The sequence below is a fragment of the Pseudophryne corroboree genome, chromosome 3, assembly GCF_028390025.1.
Source record: "Pseudophryne corroboree isolate aPseCor3 chromosome 3, aPseCor3.hap2, whole genome shotgun sequence".
Taxonomy (NCBI): Eukaryota; Metazoa; Chordata; class Amphibia; order Anura; family Myobatrachidae; genus Pseudophryne; species Pseudophryne corroboree.
Genome location: NC_086446.1, coordinates 226,246,868 through 226,274,850, shown reverse-complemented (window position 1 = coordinate 226,274,850; position 27,983 = coordinate 226,246,868). Strand labels below are relative to the sequence as shown.

General features: G+C 45.8%; 1 protein-coding gene across 2 annotated transcripts in view; it reads left to right on the top strand.

Annotated features, from left to right (window-relative positions):
- Positions 1-12,460: 12,460 nt before the first annotated feature.
- RGR (retinal G protein coupled receptor) overlaps positions 12,461-27,983 on the top strand; it is a 51,901-nt gene continuing 36,378 nt past the window's right edge. The window contains exons 1-2 of one of the 2 annotated variants that reach the window (XM_063958863.1): positions 12,461-12,759; positions 14,379-14,535. In XM_063958863.1, the coding sequence (XP_063814933.1) occupies positions 12,681-12,759; positions 14,379-14,535 (236 nt within the window). In that variant the 5' untranslated portion in view covers positions 12,461-12,680. Of the gene's footprint in view, positions 12,760-14,086; positions 14,136-14,378; positions 14,536-27,983 lie in introns of those variants that run through there. The other variant, XM_063958864.1, reaches the window with a different exon arrangement.

The following is a 27,983-nucleotide window of genomic DNA, read 5'->3' as shown; positions in this document are numbered from 1 at the left end:
CTGTGTTCACCGCCGCCATTACAGAGGAATCTCCATGTGGTGTTACAAACAAGGTTTCCCTCCACTGGCCGGTATGGGCGCAGCCATCTTAGTTCTAGTCACATGATCCTGACATCCAATCCATAGCTCCACTGAAGTCTGCCTAATTGCTAATCCAATCCCTGCATACCTAAGGGTATAAAGGGATTGAGCCTGCACCAGGAAATCGTCAGTGCTTTGGTTGTCAAACCTTGTTTCCAGTCTCTCTCTCCTGTGGTTGTTTTCATTCCAGGTTTCCAGCTCCTGGTTCCAGTTACCATTAAGAGACCCGCACCAGCTTACCACCTTGCGGTGCAGCCTGACTCTGCAGTCTTCTGTGTTTGCTCCAGCTTCCAGCTACAGTTTCATCTGCTTCCAGCGGTCAGCTTCCAGCAGTGATCAGCTTCCTTAAAGAGCCGGTGCTTCTCTAGCGGTTACCTGCATACCATCGGTACCCGCAAACCATCGGTACCCGCACACCATCGGTTCCTATATAATCGCTCTCTAGCTTCATACTACTATTTGGCTGGTTCCCTCCAGCATCCACTCCATGTTCTAACACCTGGCTGGTTCCATCCAGCGTCCACAGCAGCTACCTCAACTACAGTGTTACCGGCTTCCAGTGATACATCTGCTGGTGTGTTCCTTGGCTACATTTAATACTACGGACGGGTCTGGTAAGGACATTCCATCTCTGGGACATTAAGAACTGTACCTACTGCTACCAGTACCCTGTGGCCATTGCCAAACCCATAGTTATCCAGGAACTGTTTTATCATATCTGCTGTATATCTTCATTCATTTATCACTGCTGTGAATACATGGAGTTATGTGAATAAACTTTTATTGACTTTTAATCCTGGTTGTCGTGGTCACGCCTTCGGGCAATCTTTCTACAGCTTACTCATATGTCCAGGGGTCTGATTAAACCACCGAAGTTTAGCTTCACCTCAGCCCCTACAACTGAGGCTTCCTCCTGTCAGCTCAGGCCCTCAGTTGTGACAACACCCTCTTTATTATAGATACACAATTTACAAGTGCCATACCCAGGATTAGAACCCACGACCTAGTACACTGGAAGTAGACACCTTACTGATAAAGCTGTTTGCTCCTGTATAGGATATTTGAGAATTCTAACTTTATGAAGTTATTTCTCGGACAATTACACGTAACTTCATAAAGTCAGAATTCTCATGCTTCCTATGCAGGAGCAAATAGCCCTATTAGTAAAGTGTCTGCCGTCAGTGCAACAGGTCAGGCTTCTAATCCTGGGCAAGACTGCTAAGAATTGTGTGATTCAAAATAAGACAATGAATTGTATGTGTGTATATATATATATATATATATATATATATAAATATATATATATATATATATGTATATATGAAGGGGGGGCACCAATATTTATTTTGCCTCTGGTCAACTGGGACAAACTTACGCCACTACTACATTGTTACATGCTGCACAACCTGACCTCTGTTACGCTCCCTCAGTCTACACCAGGGGAGCGGAACGTTCGGTCCACGGGCCGTATAAGGCCAGCACAGCCTCTTCACTCGACCCGTGGCTCACCTAACCCTGGAGGGAGATGCCGGGGGCACGCTGAGATTGTGTTACCAGCGAGCGCCCATCTCCTTCCCCTCAGTGGCAGCTGGAGGCAGGAGCTCACTCCTGAGCTCCTGCTTCCAGCTTAGGCAGTGTGCAGCTGTGCGCTATGGGAGAGACGTCATAACGTCTCTCCCATAGTTCTGAGGAGCGGGTGGCCAGGTGGAGGCCAGCGCGGTCCGGAAGCAGGAGCGGGGCTGGTGAGTATTGTGGGGGGGGTTTGTGTGTGTTTATAAGCAGCGCTGCCAGGGGGCACATCTACTGGTGGCATAACTACAGGGCGCATAACTACAGGGGGCACATCTACTGGGGGCATAACTTCTGACTGGGGGCATATGTACTGGGGGAATATCTACTGGAAGCATTTCTACCGGGGGCAGGCTAATTTTTAAGTTGATAATTTTTGTATGGCCCCCGAAGGATTTTATAAATATCCAAATGGCCCTTGGCAGAAAAAAGGTTTCCCACCCCTGGTCTAGACCATCACATCCGGACCCCTTCTGTGGGCAGATGCAGCTTATATACCTGGCAGCATCAGGAAAGTTCAGTCTCGGGCTGTAGTGCTGTAATAGTAAAGAACCAGGCTTACTTTAAGGCAGCCAATTACTGTATGCAGAACTGCAACACTGGGATCAGTGACTTGCACTGTGCACTGGCCACAATGCACTGAAACTTGTTGTTGGCTAAACACCTATTTGCGTACTGTCAATGGCCCTAATTCCGAGATGATCATAGCTGTGCTAAATTTAGCACAACTACGATCATTCACACTGACATGCGGGGGAACACCCAGCACAGGGCTATTCCGCCCCACATGTCAGTGCCGCCCCCTAGCCCCCGCAGAAGTGCAAAGGCTTCGCACAGCGGCAATGCCTTTGCATTTCGAGAGTAGCTCCCGACCAGCGCAGCTTTAGCGTGCTGGCCGGGAGCTACTCGTCGCTTCCCGGTCTGCAGCGGCTGCGTATGACGTCACACAGCCGCTGCAGGCCACTCCCCGCACGGTCCGGCCCTGCCTGCGTTGGCCGGACCACACCAATGAAACGGCGGCCAAACGCCGCCGTTCCGCCCCCTCCCGCCCAGCGATCGCCTCTGCGATCTGTGTATAATTGCTGCTGTATCTGCATCTGAAAATTCCACGTTACAGTGTTTTCCAGGAAGCACTGCATAGCATTTTGTATGCTGTCACGATCCATCCCATGATCGGATCCCAGAATATGATATTTCTTCTATTGTGTGTGATATAAGATGCTATTTCCTGTGAACTGCCTGTGGACATAACCCCAGGGACTTCTAAATTTTTGAAAGGAGATAATAATTCTGAAGCCTAGACTTACACACAGATCGCGCCCACAAAACGGTGGCCAAACGCCGCCGTTCCGCCCCCTCCCGCCCAGCGACCGCCCCTGCCTGTCAATCAGGCAGAGGCGATCGCAGCCCCGCTACGGCCTTTGGCCGACTGGCATGTGCCAGTGTACTATGGCGGCGGCGCATGCGCAGTGGGTACCCGTTCGCTTGGCTGCGATAAAAAGCAACGAGCGAACGGGTCAGAATGACCCCCAATATTTGGTTCATTTGGTTACACACATTAGTTAGGCATACCAACTATTCTCTGGGCCCCTACCATACCATTCTGTATTCCCACTTGCCACAGTCCCTGACCTGTTACATTCTGGGGTGTACAGCAGCATGTGCTTACTCCGGGCACCATGGTCCCACGCTACGCCTCTGGGTATTGTATATGTCAATCAGGGTAAATTTTAGAAAATAACGTTGTGTGTGGCATTCTGATGGACTGATGGATACTGTTCTATGGGGGTGATTCCGAGTTGTTCGCTCGTTATTTTTTTTCGCTACGGAGCGATTAGTCGCAAACTGCGCATGCGCAATGTTCGCAGTGCGCCTGCGCCAAGTAAATTAGCACAAAAGTTTGGTATTTTACTCACGGCCTAACGAAGATTTTTCATCGTTCTGGTGATCGGAGTGTGATTGACAGGAAGTGGGTGTTTCTGGGCGGAAACTTGCCATTTTATGGGAGTGTGCGGAAAAACGCTGGCGTTTCTGGGAAAAATGCGGGAGTGTCTGAAGAAACGGGGGAGTGTCTGGACGAACGCTGGGTGTGTTTGTGACGTCAAACCAGGAACGAAACTGACTGAACTGATCGCAGTGTAGGAGTAAGTCTCGAGCTACTCAGAAACTGCTAAGAAATTTCTATTCGCAATTCTGTTAATCTTTCGTTCGCAATTCTGCTAAGCTAAGATACACTCCCAGAGGGCGGCATCTTAGCGTGTGCAATGCTGCTAAAAGCAGCTAGCGAGCGAACAACTCGGAATGAGGGCCAATATTCAAATTATGTATACATTGCCCCCAACCAGCGGTGTAACAGGGCTGCTTGGAACCCCGTGCCGGCCATGCCCCCTGACCGATAACATATTGACATTAGGCCGATGGGACAACAGCACTGATAAATGCAGGGCGCCTGTCAGGAGCGTCTAAAGGATGCTCCAATGGGTGCTGCCGTAGAGATGCTGACTGCAGTATCGCCCACAGAGCCTCACACTCTCCCAGTCATGGCCCTGCCCCAACATCACCAGTAACCAGATTTCAGGGTTTTGTTGATGCTAGATAAAAAATCATATATTTCAGCAGCGGGGTACACTGGTATTCCACAGGGAATAACATCGGGGTGTAGAGTTGGATCTTGATCCGAGGCACCAACAGGCTAAAAACTTTGACTGTTCCCAGGATGCACTGCACAGCCTCCTCTATATAACCCCTCCTCCGTGAACAGGAGCTCAGTTTTAAAGTTGCTGCCTGCAGTGCAGGTCACCAACAGAGGGGGCTGCCTCAGGCAGCCCTGAAGACTTTGAAAAATGAAAAATGAAAAAAGCTTTTACTATGCTGACTACTGCACTTCTATGTCTGGGAGACATGCGGTGCTGTCGCTCCATCACCTTCCCTTTGCGGCGCTGTATACTCCCGCGGCCTGGTTCCCGGGTACTTACAGCGGAGACGCACCAGTATTTTGGCACGACACCGCTGCATCATCTCCAGGATCGCGTGGCGCGCGTAGCGCGATAGCGTGGCGCACGTGGCGCGCCACCGTACTCGCAGCTTGGCGAGCGCAGCGAGCCCACAAGGAGCTCACTTGTGCTCTCCCAGCTGTCGGTATGCCGGCGGTCGGGATTCCGGCGCCGGTATGCTGGCCGTCGGGATTCCGGCCACCGGCATACCCTACTACACCCCTTTTCAAGTGTATCACACCCTTGCTATCACTATATTCTGAACCCTGTGAGGATAAGTGCATCAGGGTCCACATTTATTTGAATATAAATATACATACAGTATATAGTGCTTCACAGTCTATACATCTCAGTGTATTTTTGTTGTGTATTTTTAGTCACCCCATACAGATTCATTACTCTGTGTCCTGCTTTTATTAGCACATAAATCAAGGGATTGCGGTATTACTATTGTTTGTCTATATTGTACTGTGTGCCCCACGGCTACATTCCTCATAATGTCTGCCAAACAGGGCGGGAATTCCATGGACACTCCTGCATAAGGCAGTGCTGCTTCCACAGATTTACCGAGAGGGGAACCTGCTGCTGGAGACGTGGGTACCGGGTCCCTTACATCTCCCACTCCACCTGTGGCCTCCGTGGCCAACCAAGAGCCATCGTGGGCCGCCTTTTCTTGTATGTTAAATACTTTGGTAACACGTCTTACGCCCCCTGTGGGACTGCCTGTGCCATTGCAGCCACAAATTGTCCCTGTAGCTAACCCGCCTTGGGCGGACACACTATCTAACCAGATACAGGTTTTGAATAAATCCTTGGTTAAACAGAAGTCTACATGTCAGCCCTCTGGAACTAAGGGGTCCTCTAAGCGTGTGATTTCCTCCTCTCAATCCACTCATGTTTCAGATACTTCTGATGAAGATGGGGCATATAATGATCCGACTGATTCTGACTCAGCGGACTCTGATGGGGAGCATGTACCTCAGGTTGATGTCCCTGAATTAGTGGAAGCTATCAAAATGGTTCTCCAGACTGATGCTGAAGCGGATCCCATTACTGCATCAAAAAAGCCTGATAAATTCAAGCGTCAGAAGGTGGCAAAGGTAGTTTTTCCTCACTCTGACCTTTTAACTAATTAATTATAAAGAGGCTTGGGTCTCCCCAGGAAAGAAGTTTGCCCTATCCAAGAAGATGTTGGCTCATTTTCCTATCCCTGCGGAGTTAACTAACAAGTGGGAAACTCCACCGCCGGTCGACTCGCACGTCGCACGGATGGTGGTTTCCTCTTCCCTGTCTGTCACAACTGTCACCTCCCTGAAGGAGCCGACAGATAAGCATGTGGAGGGATGCCTGAAGTGTATTTATTCCCTAACTGAGGCAATTCACAGGCCCACTATTGCGGCCTCCTGGGCTGCAAAAGCTTTTGATGCGTGGGTCCAGGTACTGGAGGAAGAGCTACCTCAGGATATTTCTGATGTTGCCAAACAGTGTCTGTCTCATATTACCACCACCTCCCATTATATTGAAAAGGCGTCGTCTGAGGCAGGTATTCTGGCATCCAAAGCGTCCACTACGTCTATTTTGGCTCACCAGATTCTATGGTTGCGGTCCTGGAAGGTGGACCTAGATTCTAAGAAGACTCTGGAGGTGCTCCCTTTTAAGGGAGACATCCTTTTTGGAGAAGATCTTAATAAAATTGTGACTGACTTAGCCTCTGCTAAAACTTTCCTAATACTGCTCCTTCTTCTCCGAAAGCTAAAAGTACTACTTTGCATTTCTTTCGGACCTCAGGTACATCAAAGGGTCAGGGGTACTCGAGCAAGCCTCGTACTTCCAAGACCGGTAAGCCCAAATCTAAACAATCCTGGGCTGCCCGTCAGCCTGCTTCCAAACAGGATAAGCCTGCAGCATGACGGGACGGGCCTCCCCCTGGGGGACCCCAGGGTAGGAGGCCGACTCCTGCAGTTTACCCAAGTCTGGTTAAGGACCACTTAAGACACGTGGGTGCAGGAAGTTTGTTTCTCACGGGTACGCGGTCTCTTTCAAGAGCCGTCCCCCTCGCCAGTTCTGCAAAATGGTCATCCCATCAGACCCATTGAAGGCGCAAGCTCTACACTTGGTTGTCCAATCCCTCCTGGAGACAGGAGTGGTGGTGCCGGTGCCAAACAGGGAGGGGCTACTACTCGACCCTGTTTATTGTACCGAAACCCAATGGGTCTTTCCGGTCTATTCTCAACCTCAAGTCACTGGACAAGTTTGTGAGAGTTTCCAAGTTCCGTATGGAAACACTGCGCTCCATTGTACTAGCTATGGAACCTGAGGACTACATGGTATCCCTGGATATACAGGATGCTTACCTGCATATACCTAGTGCCATTTCGCATCAGCAATATCTGTGGTTTGCTATTGTCAACCTCCATTATCAATTCAGGGCTCTGCCATTTGGACTGACTACGGCCCCTCGGATTTTCACCAAGGTCATGGCCGTGATGACAGCTCATCTCCGTCAACAGGGAATCAGGATCCTGCCATATCTGGATGATCTGCTGATCCTGGCAAGCTCCCAAGATGTCCTCCTGAGTCATCTCCAGCTGACGGTGCAATTCCTCATAGCCCACAGATGGCTGATCAACTGGAAAAAGTCCTCCCTGGTCCCTGCGCCGCGCATGATGCGCCTGGGGGCCCTACTGGATACGCACAGCCAGAGGCTGTTTCTGTCTCCAGAGAAGGTCGTGAGGCTTCAGGACAGGATCAGATACTTCCTCTCTCGCCCAAAAGTGTATATTCACTCGGCGATGCAAGTACTAGGCCTGATGGTGTCGACTTTCGACATAGTGGAGTATGCTCAATTCCATTCTTGTCCTCTCCAACGGTTAATCCTATCCAAGTGGGATGGTCTGCCTCAGCGGCTCAGGTCTCAAATGATGGTCCTGACTACGGAGGTCCTCTTATCCCTGTCCTGGTGGCTCCACGATCAACAGTTGAGCAGTGGCTGTCCCTTCTGGATTCCCCACTGGGTCCTCCAGACGACGGACGCCAGTCTGCGGGGATGGGGCATGGTTTTCGAGTAACACACTCTACAGGGTCGCTTGACCAAGGAGGAGTCTCTCCTCCCCATCAACATTTTGGAACTGTGGGCAGTGTTCAATGCCTTGACACTAGCCCTGCCTCTGTTAAGAAACAGGCCTGTTCAAGTACAGTCGGACAACACCACCACGGTGGCGTACATAAATCGTCAAGGCGGCACTCGAAGCTGAAAAGCAATGATGGAAGTGTCCAGAATTCTTCAATGGGTGGAACGCCATCTTCCAGCAATATCGGCAGTGTTCATTCCAGGTGTCCTCAACTGGGAAGCGGATTTCCTCAGTCATCAGGACTTACACGCCGGAGAGTGGAGCCTTCATCCGGAGGTGTTTCAACTCCTAGTGGACAAGTGGGACCTACCAGACGTAGACCTGATGGCGTCTCGACACAATCACAAAGTTCCGGTCTTCAGATCACGGACAAGGGATCCTCAAGCAGCGTTCGTAGACGCACTGGCAATTCCATGGAACTTTTGACTGCCATAAGTGTTCCCTCCGGTATCACTCCTGCCCAGGGTTCTGTGGAAGTTCAAGCAAGAAGGAGGAATGCTACTTCTAGTCGCTCCAGCGTGGCCCAGGCGGCATTGGTTCTCAGACCTGCAGGGTCTATCAATGGAACGTCCTCTACTACTTCCTCAACGCCCAGACCTCCTTGTTCAGGACCCTTTTGTCTACCCAGACCTGGCATTGATGGCATGGCGCTTGAAGCATCACTCCTGAGGGCAAAAGGTTTCTCTGAGGCGGTCATCCAAACTATGTTGAGGGCCCGTAAACCGAATTCGGCTCGGATTTACTACAGGGTCTGGAACTCTTACTTCACCTGGTGTGCTGCTAAAAGCTATGATGTTTACAAGTTCAGAACCCCATGGCTTCTGGCTTTTCTGCAACAAGGCCTGGACTTAGGCCTTCGTCTGGCCTCCCTCAAGGTTCATATTTATGCCTTGTCGGTGTGGTTTCAGAGGTAACTTGCGTCTATTCCTGATGTTCATACCTTCACTCACGGTGTCTTGCGGATACAACCTCCCTATGTCCCTCCTGTGGCTCCATGGGATCTGTCTGTTGTTCTTAATGCCTTTCAAGGGTCTCCCTTTGAGCCTCTTGATTTGGTGGACCTGAAATGGCTTACTATTAAGGTCCTGTTCCTGTTGAATATTGCCTCTGCTAGAAGAGTGTCGGACTTAGGCGCTTTGTCCTGTCGTCCGCCCTTCCTGATATTTCATTGTGACCGGGCAGTTTTCCATAATCACCCTGGTTATCTGCCTAAGGTGGTGTCATCTTTCTATCTTAACCATGAGATTGTAGTTCCGGCTTTATCTCTCCTGGTTTGTCTTCCAAAGAAAGGTTTTTGGATGTGGTACGGGCTCTCCGTATATATGCGGAGAGGACTGCCTCCATTCGGAGGTCTGATTCCCTCTTCATACTGTTTGGTTTTCAAAAACGTGGCTGGCCTGCAAACAAGCAAACTTTGGGCAGTTGGATTAGAATGGTGATTGCACAAGCTTATGCACAGGCTGGTCTACCAGCTCCTGCTATCAAGGCCCATTCTACTCGGTCAGTTGAACCTTCTTGGGTGGCTCGCCGTGGTGCGTCCGCAGAACAATTGTGCAAGGCGGCTACGTGGTCCTCTGTGAACACGTTCATCAGGTTCTATGCCTTTGATACTTCCGCCTCCCAGGATGCCTCCTTTGGACGCCCGCTTGTACCTGCTACAGTGTGTCCCCTCCCATGAGGAACTGCTTTAGGACATCTCCGATGTTATTCCCTGTAGAATACCAGTGTACCCCGCTGCAGAAAAGGAGATTTATGGCAGACTTACCATTGTTAAATCTTTCTGCGAGGTACACTGGCTTCCACAGGGCGCCCACCCTGACGCACTTAGTTTCTTTGGGTTTGTATGGCATTAGCCGCTGGTCCCTTCTCCTGTCGTGAGAACGTGGTTTTTATGTGACTAACATCTACCGTCTCATTATCTGCTACTGCATTGGACTGGTTAACAAAACTGAGCTCCTGTGCACGGAGGAGGGGGTTATATAGAGGAGGCGGTGCAGTGCATCCTGGGAACAGTCAAAGTTTTAGCCTGTTGGTGCCTCAGATCAAGATCCAACTCTGCACCCCAATGTTATTCCCTGTGGAATCCAGTGTAACTCGCAGAGATTTATCAATGGTAAGTCTACCATAAATCTCCTTATATATACGCAAGTAGGGGCCCTTACTTGACACTTTCCCCAAGGACAGCAGAGCTCACTATAGCAGCTACACTTTTTCTATTGAACGTGCCCATTAACTACCTTTGGTGTAAAATTACCACTGCTGACTTGTTTTACTCCTGTCTACCTATTTGTATACCTACCTGACTTCATACTACGGTGTATGGACACACTGGCAGATCCAGGGAGGGAGGGGGCACGAGGACCCATAGCCCACCGCAGCCTTGACAGTGCGCAGTACTAATAATCAATCACTCTGACTCATTACAGTACTCTGCCGCTGTTGCTGGCCGTAGACTGTAACAAAAAATAGGAGGAGCCGGTACGGCCAGAGCAGAGGAGGAGGCCCTCCTCTTCTCTCCAGTTTACTCCTCTTCTCTTACCCTGCTTATCATCAGGGTTCAGACATCACAAACTAGTGACCAGACCTGGCATGAAAACTAAGAGAGAGGGCCTGGCTGCTGATCACCTCCATCACTGCTTGGCCCCTACTGTGCTCTCTGCATCATGGATCGGTTACTAGGTGAAGGTCAGTTAACTCACAGCACAGCATACACCCTCTCTCCCCAACCCCCCCCCCCCCCCCAATCTCTCGTCCTCTCTTCCTTTTTTTCCAACGTTTGCCCTTTCTCTCCCGCAACTTTCATTTGTGGCACATGTTCTGTGAGGCCATATCCCTTGTAATGAAGCCACATCCATTTTATGGGAGTGCACGTAAAGATACCTAGCACCACTAACCACCCTCCTTTCCTTGTCATGGTGCCCCCCCCCCCCTGTCATTTTCTTCTAGATCCGCTTCTGTACAGACACCATGCTTGCACGACAAACGGTCTTACAGTCTATCTGGATAACTGTTACTAACATATCTACTGTAATTATATGAAACAATTCCCAAATCGGGGGGGGGGGGGGGGGGAGGGGGCACTCTCCAAAGAAAAGGAAGTCCATAGAGGTTCAATGATTTTTAATGTCCAATACAATGGCTCCAAGAGGTCGACATTTCGATTCATGTATAGAATCTTTATCAAGACAAGCCAAATAGTGCATCCATACAAGCAATGGAAAAGATTCTCAGTAATGATAATCCAGAGCCCTCAGCATATAGACAATTCATACATCAATTAATGCATAATAAGCACAGCCTTGACTTGATGTACACCTGTTGTCTGCGTTGAGACCATGCACTACCTTATTCCTGGTGGATTGATCCCACTGAGTAGTAGAGATGCCACTCACCTGCTTAGAATGCATTAATTGGAACCTAAGCCCTGCAGGGAAGGGGGGCAGGGGGGGTGGGGGCGGCACCGGGGGTTTCCCCTGTGCCCCTGTGGGCCAGTCCTACCCTGAGTGGAGGCATCTATTTTTTTCTGAAAAGAAGCATAACACATCTGTACACTGTATGTCCTCCATGCAACATTTAACCAGGTAAGTCAGAGGAGTCTCTGATGATCTTCCCTGTAGCCTTGCTTGGTGCCTAACAGGATCTTGCATGTCAACAACAATCACTGTACACAAACTCACAATGCACAGTAGGTGTTTTAGAAGACAACACATTTAGGTTTCTGGCAATATTGCTGGAACAATATGCTGTATAGCATGTTATATGTGTATTTTTTCTTTACACGGCTCTTGCTATACATCAATCACGTATCTATAATGGGTGCAGAGACCTGTACAGTGGACTGTAACATAAAGCCAGAGTCCTGTCCTCTTATATCACCCCTGCCATACCTCTCAACTTTTAGATATTGGGGTCAGGATGCTGGCGCGTGGCCTCTGGGAAGTGGGCGTAGCCACGAGGCACTGACCCGTGGTGCGGCATTTTGGGGGGGGGCCCAGCACTTGTGGAGCAGCTGGGCAGCCCCCTGCTCTCCTCCCAGTACTGAATAGATCTATATAAAACATCTATACATCTATTCAGAGATCACTCGCTACTTTGCAGAGCAGAGCAGTGGGTGATCAAAGCTTCCCCCAACTGCCCCCTCTGCGCCGTGGGACACTACTGCCTGCGGGAGGGACAGCGGGATAGTCTCCGAATAGCGGGACTGTCCCACTGGATTAGGTACAATTGAAAGGTATGACCCCTGCTATACACTGTGGGTAATTTATGTAATAATATCAGTACATTTACATAGCGGAGATAACAACATACTGTAATCCTAATCAATTTGTATTTCACAAATTATATTAACATTACTATAAGGCCCTTTTCTTGGTGGAACAAGTTGTATATCATATACCAGTTCTGTGTTATTTATAAAACTGCTAATTATATACTATAGTACATCACTGCCAATTAGACACTACATAGATGATTGTTTTGAGGTCCCCTTGCTCTGTGTTCCCATAGTTCACAAACAAGAGGCAGTTTTCATAATCATGGATTCACAAAACACTTGTTGTCAATGCAATGAATGTCATTTTCTTTTTCCACGGTATGCAAAAAAGATTTAGGAAAAAGGTGGAATATGGAATAGGAGGGGTGGGGGGAGCATTGCATTGTGAGGGATACTGCTTTCATTCACATCATTAGGGAATTCTTTGGGGGATTGTGATGTTCAGACATAACTAATGCTGAAAGAAAGGAGGGAAGAAGAATTACATAATGACTTGCATGATGCTTCATGTGAAACAAACCCTTTAAAAAGGAAGAATTTCCAGTGTGTGTGTGTGTGTGTGTGTGAGTGTGTGCGCGTGTGAAGGGAAGGCAGCAGACAGTTCAGCAGGGTGTCAGGATCAGTTTTGCAAACATGGTGACATCTTACCCAGTTCCTGAAGGTTTCACGGAGATTGAAGTATTTGGCATCGGCACAGCTCTTCTGGTTGAAGGTAAGATCTTCATTTTGCAGCTGTCCGTTCTCAGAGCGAGATGGCACACATTTCTCTGATTATGTATAAGCTGCCCAGTCATCCTGATGCAGACCATCAACGTTAAATGGCAGAAACAAAACATCAGCTGTCACTATCTGATAAATAATATAGACCCATAAATCAACAAGTGCGATGTCTATAAATTCATCTCCACTATGTGAAATTTGGACACATTCTGAAACGAATTCCATATTGCATATGCTCAAATACCATTCTGAAGCTCAGTGCATACTCATGAATAGCAAATGTACTTTTACCAGACGCACATAGAAATAATGAAGCCATTATTAATAACCAAATTGAAACTTTATATAACAGAAAAGTTGGCTGTACAGTTAAGTTGGAAAAATCATGGGGAGATAAATATTGCTGTGAAATGCAGCAATACACATTGCTAGGAGTAAAATATTCTACCATGGCTTTTAGCCTGGATATTCTCAGTAATTAAATGCAATTTACATAAAAGTAATGATTAAATAAAGAAGAATGCAAGCTTATTGAGCTGCATAAATGATATACTCACTACAATTGAACCTGTCCCATTGAGAAAGTTCCTTGGAAAACAAATACCTGCCACATCTGATAATAATGCTACAATTGCACACAATGTTTTTGCAGACAGTAAATATTTCTTAAACATACAGTCTGTATTTGGACATCATAGTTTAAACGTTTAGATACCGGTGACATAAATGGTGGCTTAATGAGCAATATTGTATACTTTACTCCTTTCTCTCGAACATTATGGGGATAAGTATATGGATGAAAGGTAACCCATAACCAGATGATCAGTTTTCTTAAAATGTAAAAAATTCAAACAATGAATGAGTTACTATGGTTACTGCACATTTACCTCTGCACTAATTTTCAGAATGGTCAGTGTGTGTGTGTGTGTGTGTGTGTGTGTGTGTGTGTGTGTGTGTGTGTAACAGTCAATGGTTACATTTAATAATCTTTAATGTATAGTACAGAGCCTCATTGGGGATTTCTCAATGTCACTACTGCATACCTCCCAACATGACCCATTTCAGGAGGGACAACATTTTCTGCTCTTGGACTTCCTTCTTATACCGTTTTCAGACATGCATCATGAATGTGCATCATTCGCAATTTTGGTATGTTTGAATGCAATCAACCTGGGACTACTTCTCCCGATCAGTGTCATGGAGATTAGTCATTTCACCGGTCTGATGTCTGAAAGGGGTAATAATCTATGATTGTCATCACCAGGTTTAAACCATTTAATGGATACGACAGGTGATGGCAATCATAAATTAAGAGGGATGTCCAGGAGCAGAGCATTTTGTCCCTCCTGGAGAGGGTCATGTTTGGAGGTATGCTACTGGTGGTGATGGGTATTAAAGATGTGAGATTTGTGCTATCAATATATTTGTTTGTAAGACAGCAGTGATGGTGAGGAAGAAATGGGGGAGGGTGATGGTTTCAATTGAATGAACACTTTCCTAATTTACTAATGACGGAACTGCTAGGAGTGCTTCACTTCTCGTAATACAAACTTGTATTTTAATTTAAAATGTTATTGTTATTTTTGGTGATGGCCAATTTGTTTCTTGCAGCACTACTTGGGTTCATTTTAAATGGTCTGACAATCCTCTCTTTCTACAAAATCAGAGAGCTGAGGACACCTAGCAACCTGCTCATAATAAGCCTGGCAGTGGCAGACACTGGACTGTGTATCAATGCATTCATTGCTGCCTTTTCCAGTTTCTTGAGGTAAAATAACAACTTGCACAATTCAGGTTTATTATGTATAGATTTAATTCAGCAAGTTTTTTTTTTGTACAAATATTAACAAAACATCATTTATTAGATGATCACATTTTTCAAGTGATATTTTTTTCGTGAAATATTTGCCTCATTCTGCATTTGGGGGGTAATTCCAAGTTGATCGCAGCAGGAATTTTGTTAGCAGTTGGGCAAAACCATGTGCACTGCAGGGGAGGCAGATTTAACATGTGCAGAGAGAGTTAGATTTGGGTGTGGTGTGTTCAATCTGCAATCTAATTTGCAGTGTAAAAATAAAGCAGCCAGTATTTACCCTGCACAGAAATAAAATAACCCACCCAAATCTAACTCTCTCTGCACATGTTATATCTGCCCCCCCCTGCAGTGCACATGGTTTTGCCCAACTGCTAACAAAATTCCTGCTGCGATCAACTTGGAATTACCCCCTTGGTTGTAAAACATTTGACATTTTCTAGGTCGAATTGAGCCTCAAGTGTTTCCAGACTTACCTCAACCAAATCATACAGCAGAATGAATGCACCACAGAAACAGAAATTGCGGACTTACGCAGAATGGTGAAATAAAAGTAGAAAGTTGTGTCCTCAAAACTTCACACATCTGCCAAAAAGTCTGTTAAGCTGTGATACTAGATGCTCACTCATCTTAGCTTTCCAACTTTGACTCAAGTTGTCATTCAGTCTTGGCTTGATAGCCAACACCATGGGTTTTCAAACTTGGTCCTAAGTACCCCACACAGTGCATGTTTTCCAGGTCTACGCACAGAATGACAAGGGAAATAATTAGCTCCATCTGTGGCTCTTTTAAACTGTGTCAGTGAGTAATGAATACACCTGTGCACCTGCTAGGTGACCTAGAGAACGTGAACTGTTTGGGGTCCTGAGGTCCGAGTTTGAGAACCACTAGATAGGAAGGATCTATTGCCTGGAAAATAAAAATTTTCCTGAAATGAACAAAAATGTAAAGAGGAAAGCATAGAATAATATTACAAATGCACTGCATTTAGTAGCAATGTCTGACATTAGCCTGATCACTTATTTAACCAAAAACATTTATCCAACACTTTTAGCACCAATGCCCTAATAGGAAGCATGTATCTGATAATCATTGTTCTTAGCTATCCGCCTACATACAGTATCATCATCTCCTTATTAATGCCTCACTGGAAGGAAAACATGTCTTGCTGCTAGAGGATCACTGCTCTCAGCACATCATGTAAAAGCAGAAGAGGAGGATGATGAGACAGAATACAGAGCAGACACAAAATATATTGAGCACAGTTCAATTAGCTGCGCACCGCACAATATGCTTCTGCAACAGCATGGAAAAAGTTCAATTAGCTGTGCGCCGCACAATATGCTGCTGCAACAGCATGGAAAAAGTTCAATTAGCTGTGCGCCGCACAATATGCTGCTGCAACAGCATGGAAACAGTTCATTTAGCTGTGCGCCGCACAATATGCTGCTGCAACAGCATGGAAACAGTTCATTTAGCTGTGCGCCGCACAATATGCTGCTGCAACAGCATGGAAAAAGTTCAATTAGCTGTGCGCTGCACAATATGCTTGTGCAACAGCATGGAAAAAGTTCAATTAGCTGTGCGCCGCACAATATGCTGCTGCAACAGCATGGAAAAAGTTAAATTAGCTGTGCGCCGCACAATATGCTTTGGCAACAACATGGAAACAGTTCAATTAGCTGTGCGCCGCACAATATGCTGCTGCAACAGCATGGAAAAAGTTAAATTAGCTGTGCGCCACACAATATGCTGCTACAACAACATGGAAACAGTTCAATTAGCCGTGCGCCACACAATATGCTGCTACAACAACATGGAAACAGTTCAATTAGCCGTGCGCCGCACAATATGCTTCAGCAACAGCATGGAAAAAGTTAAATTAGCTGTGCGCCACACAATATGCTGCTACAACAACATGGAAACAGTTCAATTAGCCGTGCGCCACACAATATGCTGCTACAACAACATAGAAACAGTTCAATTAGCTGTGCGCCGCACAATATGCTGCTACAACAACATGGAAACCCCAACACATCCCTTTGCTGTCATCATGGATTTTTGAGATCTTATGGCTACAGTACCCAAGTGCGACAACGTGATATATGCACACACTAATTTGCAGCTAATTGACTCATGCCCATTGTGTGACTGCCAGTAAGTTTGCTATATAGACAGAGCTCTCAAGCTGTCAGCATGTTATGTAAGGTGTTAGAAGGAGGGGGGCATTAGCATGAAAAAAAGAGCTCTGAGGGAAGTTCCAAAGAGCCTCTGCTATTGTTGCCATGGTAGTCCATGACATTGCAGAAAATCTGAAAAATTAGAAATCATTAATCATTAACAACAGTGTGAAGACCCAAACATTTTTGTTGATATGCAGGCATATCATGACGGTTTCTGAGTTGTGTATCTACCTTCAGCTGTGATCCTGTATGTAGAGAAACATGACCTCAGCATCGCTACAGCCACGGCCAGTCTGTGTAGCCATAGGTTAGCCCTAGAAGTTGATGCTCCTTGTTACTGTTTCGGTGATGGGTGTAAGTATGCAACTGCGGAGTACTTTGAGATGACCCTGTATCTACTTTCCTGGATGGCAGTTTCACTTGCGATGATTAGCATTTTCGTAATCTAGAAAAATGTATCTGCATAAACATTTGCATACAAACATGTATTAGGCCCAAATTAAAATCCAATCAGCTCCTGACAATTTTTCAAACAGAGGGCTAGATGCATCATCGCTAGGAGAGTGATAAAATGGAAAGAGAAAAGGCACCAGCCAATCAGCTCCTATCTACCATGTCACAGGTCCTGTTTGAAAAATGACAGTTAGGAGCTGGTTGGCTGGTAGTTTATCACTTTCCATTTTATCACTCTCCAAACGATGATGCATCTAGCCCTGAGCCTGTAAAATGACAGAAGCTGATCAAACTTTTACAACATGTCCCATCTCAGTCAGCCCTAAAAATATAACGAATATATATTGCACAGCAATTTACTACCTTGGGCTTGTACAGAATGTATTGAGAATGGGCTGGTTTAAACCAAATAGGTTTTTTATATTATGCTGTGACTGCAGGCATGGCGCCGTGACCCTTAAAAATAAAAAAAAAGGGCTTGTATTATTTCACATTCTTGTTGCTTGTGGTCTTCATTTCATTGACCTGAACCAAAGCAGTAAACATGCAAAACAGAGATATAGGGAGGGTGTGAGGGTGAAACAAAGAGGTACTAAATCTGCCTAGCATCAGCTAAAGTGCCACAACCCCCTCTCCTATCAAGCTTAAAAGACAGGAGAAAACCACAACAAACATTCTCAATATGAAAGAGTCAACAACTCCAACATATTAAAGAGGCAATACAGAGAGAAACACCTTATGGTTTAGGGCCCGATTCAGACCTGATCGCTGTTGTGCGAAATCACACAGCGGCCGATTATCGAATGACTGCACATGCATATGCACCACAATGCGCATGTGCGTCACCAAACAGCGGCAGGATGGTGCAAAAATTTTGATCGCATGGGCGTTCGCAAAGTGATTGACTGGAAACGGACGTTTGTGGGTGGTAACTAAGTTTTCTGGGAGTGTCAGGAAAAACGCTGGCGTGCCCAGGGGTTTTCAGGGCGATTGTGTGACGTCAGCTCTGGACCCAATCAGCCTGATTTCTTTGCACTGGAGGAGTAAGGATTGAGCTACGCACAGACTGCACACACTGCACAGAATGGGAAAATCCTTAGATGGTGAGTGTGATGCGAATGGTTTTGCAGCTGCCCGCTGACTGAGGGGAATTTTCGCATAGCGTACATATGCATTCGCACAGCACGGGGCGAATTTTCATTCCCCCTGGGCGGCAACTATCTGATTGCAGGACAGTGTAATTTGCAGTATAGCAATCAGGTCTGAATTAGACCTATAATCTCCTTCAGGTTTATTTCAATTCATAAACTTCAGCCCAATTGAGATGTCTCTGAGTGTACTTAACCTAATAACTAGTTTGGATTGTTAATGTTAGAAAACATCAAATCATGGTTTATTATATCAATAATATTAATATAATAAGCAGGATTCTATTTTTTTTCCCATTAAAATATTAATGCAAAAACAAAAACAAAATTCAAACCTGGTTTAAACACAAAAAGGTTTAAACAAAAAAAAAAAAATCATTAAAAAAGCCCTGAATGGATTTAAACTTATGCTTCGTACACACTATGCAATATCGTTCACGATCTGAATGATATTGGCCCTCATTCCGAGTTGTTCGCTCGGAGATTTTCATCGCATCGCAGTGAGAATTCTCTTAGTGCGCATGCGCAATGTTCGCACTGCGACTGCGCCAAGTAACTTTACTATGAAGAAAGTTAGTTTACTCACGGCTTTTTCATCGCTCCGACGTTCGCATTGTGATTGACAGGAAATGGGTGTTACTGGGCGGATGCACGGCGTTTTAGGGGCGTGTGGCTGAAAACGCTACCGTTTCCGGGAAAAACGCAGGAGTGGCCGGGGAAACGGTGGGTGTGCCTGGGCGAACGCTGGGTGTGTTTATGACGTCAGCCAGGAACGAAAAGCACTGAACTGATCGCACAGGCAGAGTAAGTCTGAAGCTACTCAAAAACTGCTAACTCGTTTGTGATAGCAATATTGCGAATACATCGGTCGCACATTTAAGAAGCTAAGATTCACTCCCAGTAGGCGGCGGCTTAGCGTGTGTAACTCTGCTACATTCGCCTTGCGAGCGAACAACTCGGAATGAGGGCCGATATTGTTCAGTCCTAAATGATATTGCATAATGTGTATGCATGATCCGACGTACGATGTGCGCTCCCGAGGGTGGCATGCGACGTCGGACTGCATGCAGTCTTGATGAGGTGATATTGCTATATGCATCATCGCTTAGAAAGTGATAAAATGGAGAGTGAAAAAGTACCAGCCAATCAGCTATTAACTGACATTTTTCAAACACAGCCTGTGAGATGGCAGTTAGGAGCTGATTGGCTGGTACTTTTTCACTCTCCAACTGCCATCTCACAGGTTGTGTTTGAAAAATGTCAGTTAATAGCTGATTGGCTGGTACTTTTTCACTCTCCATTTTATCACTTTCCAAGCGATGATGCAACTGGCCCATTGTGTGGTTTTGTACTCCAGTGATGACTGTTTCTAGAGATCGTTTGAAATGGTTTGTAGTGTGTACACACCATCCGAACCAATATGATATCTTATACAATATTATACAATATTGTATTGTATGGGATTGCATAATGTGTACATAGCATTAAAGAGAAAAGAAATGGCAAATTACACTCTATTACACTTTCTGTTGTGGAAAACAGAGCTTTTTGCACACAGGAAAGTATCATTTGATCAATAATATGAAAAACATTCAAACAAACATTTATTACATTATATGTAATAAAAATAATTCCAATTTTACTTATTGTCTTCGGTAATTTAAGACATAAATGCTAAACCAAACAGTGTTTTAGGAGAAAAACTGAAACGTACACAATACAGGCTAAAAGATAGGCACTTACTGGATGTTCCAATATACTGAAACAGCCATAATTTCCATAATGTTGTGCTGAGCCATCCTATTTTATCAATAAATAGATTATTACATTGATAACATACCTGAGCAGCCAAGTATTTTTTTTACATTTTTTTATGGCCGATTAGATGAGAACATTTCAAAATAGATCAGTTCCAACAATCAGGTCTTTTCTAGAAACAATTTTTTTTAAGTTTGGATCCCAGAGATATGTAACAACTTGACTTATATTACAGTCGTTTCCAGGACCAATAAACTATCCTGCCTACATTATCTAATATTACACAATCTCAAACATTGATAGTTGTCAGTGTGCTATGAGAACAAAAGCAATGTCACTTTTCAAGCTTAGTACCTTAATTAAATACTATTGCCCTAACATTACAAAAAATAAACCAAAAACAGAATCTGCTCTTCCTGAAAACAATTCTTAGCAAATGAGCCATATGAGAAGTGCTTTGAGCATGCTAAAAAATGTTATGTCCATGAAGAATAAAGCTAGGTATACACACTAGACCAGGCATGTCCAACCTGTGGCCCTCCAGCTGTTGTGAATCTACATATCCCAGCATGCCCTGACACAGTTTTGCTATCAGAGAATGCTAAAGCTGTGTCAGGGCATGCTGGGTGTGTAGTTTCTCAACAGCTGGAGGGCCGCAGTTTGGACATGCCTGCACAAGATGATATGTTGCCTGATCCCGCGGATCAGAGCGACATATCGGATACATTGTCTAGTGTATACTCTTGATATATGCGTTCCCACGGGTCACTAGTGACATCCCCTGTTGGCCCTGTAGCAGGGGGATATCACTAGTGATTAGATGCAGCAGAACCTCATGATATGACAGTAAAGCTGGGTACACACTGAGCGATGTCATCCAATCCTGTGGATTGAGCCGACATATCATTCACACTTGCACATATTGGGCAGTGTGTATGCCCAATATGTGGTTGTCCACGGTCGCTAGCGATGTCATCAGGTTTGATATGCAGCCAACAATATCATCAGGTTTAATATGCAACAAGATATACAAAAATAAGGTATTGCGCTGACCTGCTGATGATATTACTAATGAACTTTATTCTATCTCCATATGTGGTAATTCCACTTTTCTAAATACCCTGCCGTGCCTCCAAAGGGAGGTATTTGCATAAACCTCCTACAATGAAACAAAAAATAGAACAGATGGTGGCGCGGCTGGGATTTTTAGAACTGTGGATTAGATATCAATATTTACAATAAGCAGCATAAATTGTAAATTCATAAAAGATTTTTATGCATCTGATAAAATCAAATATAAAATATAGAAAAACATGATGTACACCATATATACCTAAATCATACTTATAACTGATCCCATAATCTTAATAGGCCATCCGAAATAATCTTGGATAGTATTATAACAGAAATATTCCTCTCAACAATATAAATGATAAAAAAATCCGTTTTCAACAGTCTCTAAATGAGGTGCCGGCACCCTTTATGATTTCCCAATTATTGATTTAATGTCCCGGATTTGGGACATTAAATCAATTTAGGTATATATGGTGTACATCATGTTTTTCTATATTTTATATTTGATTTTATCAGTGGAATAAAAATCTTTTATGAATTTACAATCTATGCTGCTTATTGTAAATATTGATATCTAATCCACAGTTATAAAAATCCCAGCCGCGCCACCATCTGTTCTATTTTTTGTTAGGTTTAATATGCAGCTAGCGACATGCATGTAATAACAGTGATCTGCTCCGTCCTTCATAAACTTCGCTCAATGTGTACCCAGGTTCCGTTATGTCGGCTCGTCAGACAAACATATCAGCTGGGTACACATTGCTCCAGTGTATACCCAGCTTTAGTGAAAAAGTGCTTGTTCTAATATTTGTGGCTTATATAAAAAAAACTATTTACTATGTACCTAATCAGAGTTGTATGCTATGCTGATTTTTTCACAATTAAGCTATTATCGACAGACACAGTGCATGCCCGAGGGCAATTTTACAAATGCGTGCACTATGAGGATTCGGTTGCAAAATTATTGACAGGAAGTGACCATTTGAGGGGTGGCAAAATAGTGTTAGCTGGAAGCAGCTGTAAAAACGCAGGCGTGTCATGGCCATTTACAGGGCGTGTATCTGACATCAGCTGCGAGCTCCTGCGTACAAAAACATGGCACCTGCATGACTACTGCCGCATCTAGTCTGCACAGCCATAGACTTGCTCGAGCAGTCGATGTTCAGCATTCTTGCGTATAGGCTGCATATATGTATGCAAATTGTGAAAGAGTTGCATTCGCTCCAGTGGGCGTCTTTTTTCATTTGTAGGCAGCAGCTTCACTTGCTAATATTAGCAGCTGCATTAGTGTACAACACTAAATTAGGCCTTATATTACTGCATTATTATAAAATAAGAATTTACTTACCGATAATTCTATTTCTCATAGTCCGTAGTGGATGCTGGGGACTCCGAAAGGACCATGGGGAAAAGCGGCTCCGCAGGAGACTGGGCACAAAGTAAAAGCTTTAGGACTAGCTGGTGTGCACTGGCTCCTCCCCCTATGACCCTCCTCCAAGCCTCAGTTAGGATACTGTGCCCGGACGAGCGTACACAATAAGGAAGGATTTTGAATCCCGTGTAAGACTCATACCAGCCACACCAATCACACCGTACAACTTGTGATCTGAACCCAGTTAACAGCATGATAACAGAAGGAGCCTCTGAAAAGATGGCTCACAACAACAATAACCCGATTTTTGTAACAATAACTATGTACAAGTAATGCAGACAATCCGCACTTGGGATGGGCGCCCAGCATCCACTACGGACTATGAGAAATAGAATTATCGGTAAGTAAATTCTTATTTTCTCTAACGTCCTAGTGGATGCTGGGGACTCCGAAAGGACCATGGGGATTATACCAAAGCTCCCAAACGGGCGGGAGAGTGCGGATGACTCTGCAGCACCGAATGAGAGAACTCCAGGTCCTCCTCAGCCAGGGTATCAAATTTGTAGAATTTAGCAAACGTGTTTGCCCCTGACCAAGTAGCTGCTCGGCAAAGTTGTAAAGCCGAGACCCCTCGGGCAGCCGCCCAAGATGAGCCCACTTTCCGTGTGGAATGGGCTTTTACAGATTTTGGCTGTGGCAGGCCTGCCACAGAATGTGCAAGCTGAATTGTACTACAAATCCAACGAGCAATCGTCTGCTTAGAAGCAGGAGCACCCAGCTTGCTGGGTGCATACAGGATAAACAGCGAATCAGATTTTCTGACTCCAGCCGTCCTGGAAACATATATTTTCAGGGCCCTGACTACGTCCAGCAACTTGGAATCCTCCAAGTCCCTAGTAGCCGCAGGCACCACAATAGGCTGGTTTAAGTGAAATGCTGAAACCACCTTAGGAAGAAATTGAGGACGAGTCCTCAATTCTGCCCTGTCCGTATGAAAAATTAGGTAAGGGCTTTTATAGGATAAAGCCGCCAATTCTGAGACACGCCTGGCTGAAGCCAGGGCTAACAGCATTACCACTTTCCATGTGAGATATTTTAAGTCCACAGTGGTGAGTGGTTCAAACCAATGTGATTTTAGGAATCCCAAAACTACATTGAGATCCCAAGGTGCCACTGGAGGCACAAAAGGAGGCTGTATATGCAGTACTCCCTTGACAAACGTCTGAACTTCAGGAACAGAAGCCAGTTCTTTTTGGAAGAATATTGACAGGGCCGAAATTTGAACCTTAATGGACCCTAATTTGAGGCCCATAGACAGTCCTGTTTGCAGGAAATGCAGGAAACGACCCAGTTGAAATTCCTCTGTAGGGGCCTTCCTGGCCTCGCACCACGCAACATATTTACGCCAAATACGGTGATAATGTTGTATGGTTACATCCTTCCTGGCTTTGATCAGGGTAGGGATGACTTCATCCGGAATGCCTTTTTCCTTCAGGATCCGGCGTTCAACCGCCATGCCGTCAAACGCAGCCGCGGTAAGTCTTGGAACAGACATGGTCCCTGCTGGAGCAGGTCCTTTCTTAGAGGTAGAGGCCACGGGTCTTCCGTGAGCATCTCTTGAATTTCCGGGTACCAAGTCCTTCTTGGCCAATCCGGAGCCACGAGTATAGTCTTTACTCCTCTCCTTCTTATGATTCTCGGTACTTTTGGTATGAGAGGAAGAGGAGGGAACACATACACTGACTGGTACACCCACGGTGTTACCAGAGCGTCCACAGCTATTGCCTGAGGGTCCCTTGACCTGGCGCAATATCTGTCCAGTTTTTTGTTGAGGCGGCACGCCATCATGTCCACCTTTTGGTTTTTCCCAACGGTTCACAATCATGTGGAAGACTTCTGGGTGAAGTCCCCACTCCCCCGGGTGAAGATCATGTCTGCTGAGGAAGTCTGCTTCCCAGTTGTCCACTCCCGGAATGAACACTGCTGACAGTGCTATCACATGATTCTCCGCCCAGCGAAGAATCCTTGCCACTTCCATCATTGCCCTCCTGCTTCTTGTGCCGCCCTGTCTGTTTACGTGGGCGACTGCCGTGATGTTGTCCGACTGGATCAACACCGGCTGACCCTGAAGCAGAGGTCTTGCCTGACTTAGGGCATTGTAAATGGCCCTTAGTTCCAGGATATTTATGTGAAGTGACGTTTCCATGCTTGACCACAAGCCCTGGAAATTTCTTCCTTGTGTGACTGCTCCCCAGCCTCTCAGGCTGGCATCCGTGGTCACCAGGACCCAATCCTGAATGCCGAATCTGCGGCCCTCTAGGAGATGAGCACTCTGTAACCACCACAGGAGAGACACCCTTGTCCTTGGAGACAGGGTTATCCGCTGATGCATTTGAAGATGCGATCCGGACCATTTGTCCAGCAGATCCCACTGAAAAGTTCTTGCGTGGAATCTGCCGAATGGAATCGCTTCGTAAGAAGCCACCATCTTTCCCAGGACCCTTGTGCATTGATGTACTGACACTTGGCCTGGTCTTAGGAGGTTCCTGACTAGGTCGGATAACTCCTTGGCTTTCTCCTCCGGGAGAAACACCCTTTTCTGTACTGTGTCCAGAATCATCCCTAGGAACAGCAGACGTGTCATCGGAATCAGCTGCGATTTTGGAATATTTAGAATCCATCCGTGCTGTCGTAGTACTATTTGAGATAGTGCTACTCTGACCTCTAACTGTTCTCTGGACCTTGCCCTTATCAGGAGATCGTCCAAGTAAGGGATAATTAAGACGCCTTTTCTTCGAAGAAGAATCATCATTTCGGCCATTACCTTGGTAAAGACCCGGGGTGCCGTGGACAATCCAAACAGCAGCGTCTGAAACTGATAGTGACAGTTCTGTACCACAAACCTGAGGTACCCTTGGTGAGAAGGGCAAATTGGGACATGGAGGTAAGCATCCTTGATGTCCAGAGACACCATATAGTCCCCTTCTTCCAGGTTCGCTATCACTGCTCTGAGTGACTCCATCTTGAACTTGAACCTTTTTATGTAAGTGTTCAAGGATTTCAGATTTAAAATGGGTCTCACCGAGCCGTCCGGCTTCGGTACCACAAACAGCGTGGAATAATACCCCTTTCCCTGTTGTAGGAGGGGTACCTTGATTATCACCTGCTGGGAATACAGCTTGTGAATGGCTTCCAATACCGCCTCCCTGTCGGGGGGAGACGTTGGTAAAGCAGACTTCAGGAACCGGCGAGGGGGAGACGTCTCGAATTCCAATTTGTACCCCTGAGATACTACCTGCAGGATCCAGGGGTCCACTTGCGAGTGTGCCCACTGCGCGCTGAAATTCTTGAGACGGGCCCCCACCATGCCTGAGTCCGCTTGTAAGGCCCCAGCGTCATGCTGAGGACTTGGCAGAAGCGGGGGAGGGCTTCTGTTCGTGGGAAGAGGCTGTTTGCTGCAGTCTTTTTCCCCTTCCTCTGCCCCGGGGCAGATATGAGTGGCCTTTTGCCTGCTTGCCCTTATGGGGACGAAAGGACTGAGCCTGAAAAGACGGTATCTTTTTCTGCTGCGAGGTGACTTGGGGTAAAAAGGTGGATTTTCCAGCCGTTGCCGTGGCCACCAGGTCCGATAGACCGACCCCAAATAACTCCTCCCCTTTATACGGCAATACTTCCATATGCCGTTTGGAATCCGCATCCCCTGACCACTGTCGCGTCCATAATCCTCTTCTGGCAGAAATGGACATCGCACTTACTCTTGATGCCAGAGTGCAAATATCCCTCTGTGCATCTCGCATATATAGAAATGCATCCTTTAAAAGCTCTATAGTCAATAATATATTGTCCCTGTCCAGGGTATCAATATTTTCAGTCAGGGAATCCGACCAAGCCACCCCAGCACTGCACATCCAGGCTGAGGCGATTGCTGGTCGCAGTATAATACCAGTATGTGTGTATATACTTTTAAGGATATTTTCCAGCTTCCTATCAGCTGGTTCCTTGAGGGCGGCCGTATCAGGGGACGGTAACGCCACTTGTTTTGATAAGCGTGTGAGCGCCTTATCTACGCTAGGGGGTGTTTCCCAACGCGCCCTAACCTCTGGCGGGAAAGGGTATAATGCCAATAATTTTTTTGAAATTAGCAGTTTTTTATCGGGGGAATGCAAGAAATTGTTACCAAATAAATGGAGGATCGGGCGCTTACAGGTGCTGTGTTTCTAATGCTGCTGCTATGACGTGTGGGGGAAGGAGGAGGCTATTTGGGTCATTCATCACGCCAGTTTGACTGCCGCATCACTTCCGGACCAAACACTGGACTTTATCACCTGCTGTTCGATTGAGGCAAATTTTCCCATACTGAGGAACACCATCTACCCCAATCCTGATAAAGAGGACACCGTGCTAAATGAGGATTCCCAAGTTGATTGATTTCTGACCAAAAAAAAACATCAGAGACATTCCTTAAGGGACTACACCTCTAGCGGTAATCGGGTAAAGTGCATTGGTGTGACTGCGCCGTCAGTCTGTCTTCATCTGCCAAAAATGTCCAGGTTACAAATTAGGAACGGATGCTAATGTGATAGACAGTCATTATGTTTTGACCCATATTTACTGATCTTAATTGTTTGTAAAATCGTGTGGATATTTACCCACTATCTTTTTAACAAAAAGGCCTATTTTATGTATTAAATGTCATATCAATTAACACTCAATCCTTCTTGTTAATTTTTAATTGTTTACAAACATTTCCACTAGCGCTGCTATTTTATCGGGGGAAACCCACGCTTCATCACACACCTCATTTAATTCATCTGATTCAGGAAAAACTACGGGTAGTTTTTTCACACCCCACATAATACCCTTTTTTGTGGTATTTGTAGTATCAGAAATGTTCAAAACCTCCTTCATTGCCGTGATCATGTAACGTGTGGCCCTACTGGAAAATACGTTTGTTTCCTCACCGTCGACACTGGAGTCAGTGTCCGTGTCAGTGTCTGTATCGACCTGAGGTAACGGGCGTTTTATAGCCCCTGACGGTGTTTGAGACGCCTGTACAGGTATTAACTGATTTGCCGGCTGTCTCATGTCGTCAACAGTCTTTTGTAAAGTGCCGACACTATCACGTAATTCTTTCCATAAGACCATCCAGTCAGGTGTCGACTCCCTAGGGGGTGACATCACTAACACAGGCAATTGCTCCGCCTCCACATTTTCCTCCTCATACATGTCGACACAGCGTACCGACACACAGCACACACACACAGGGAATGCTCTGATAGAGGACAGGACCCCACTAGCCCTTTGGGGAGACAGAGGGAGAGTTTGCCAGCACACACCAGAGCGCTATATATATACAGGGATAACCTTATATAAGTGTTTTTCCCTAATATAGCTGCTGTATATATTAATATGCCA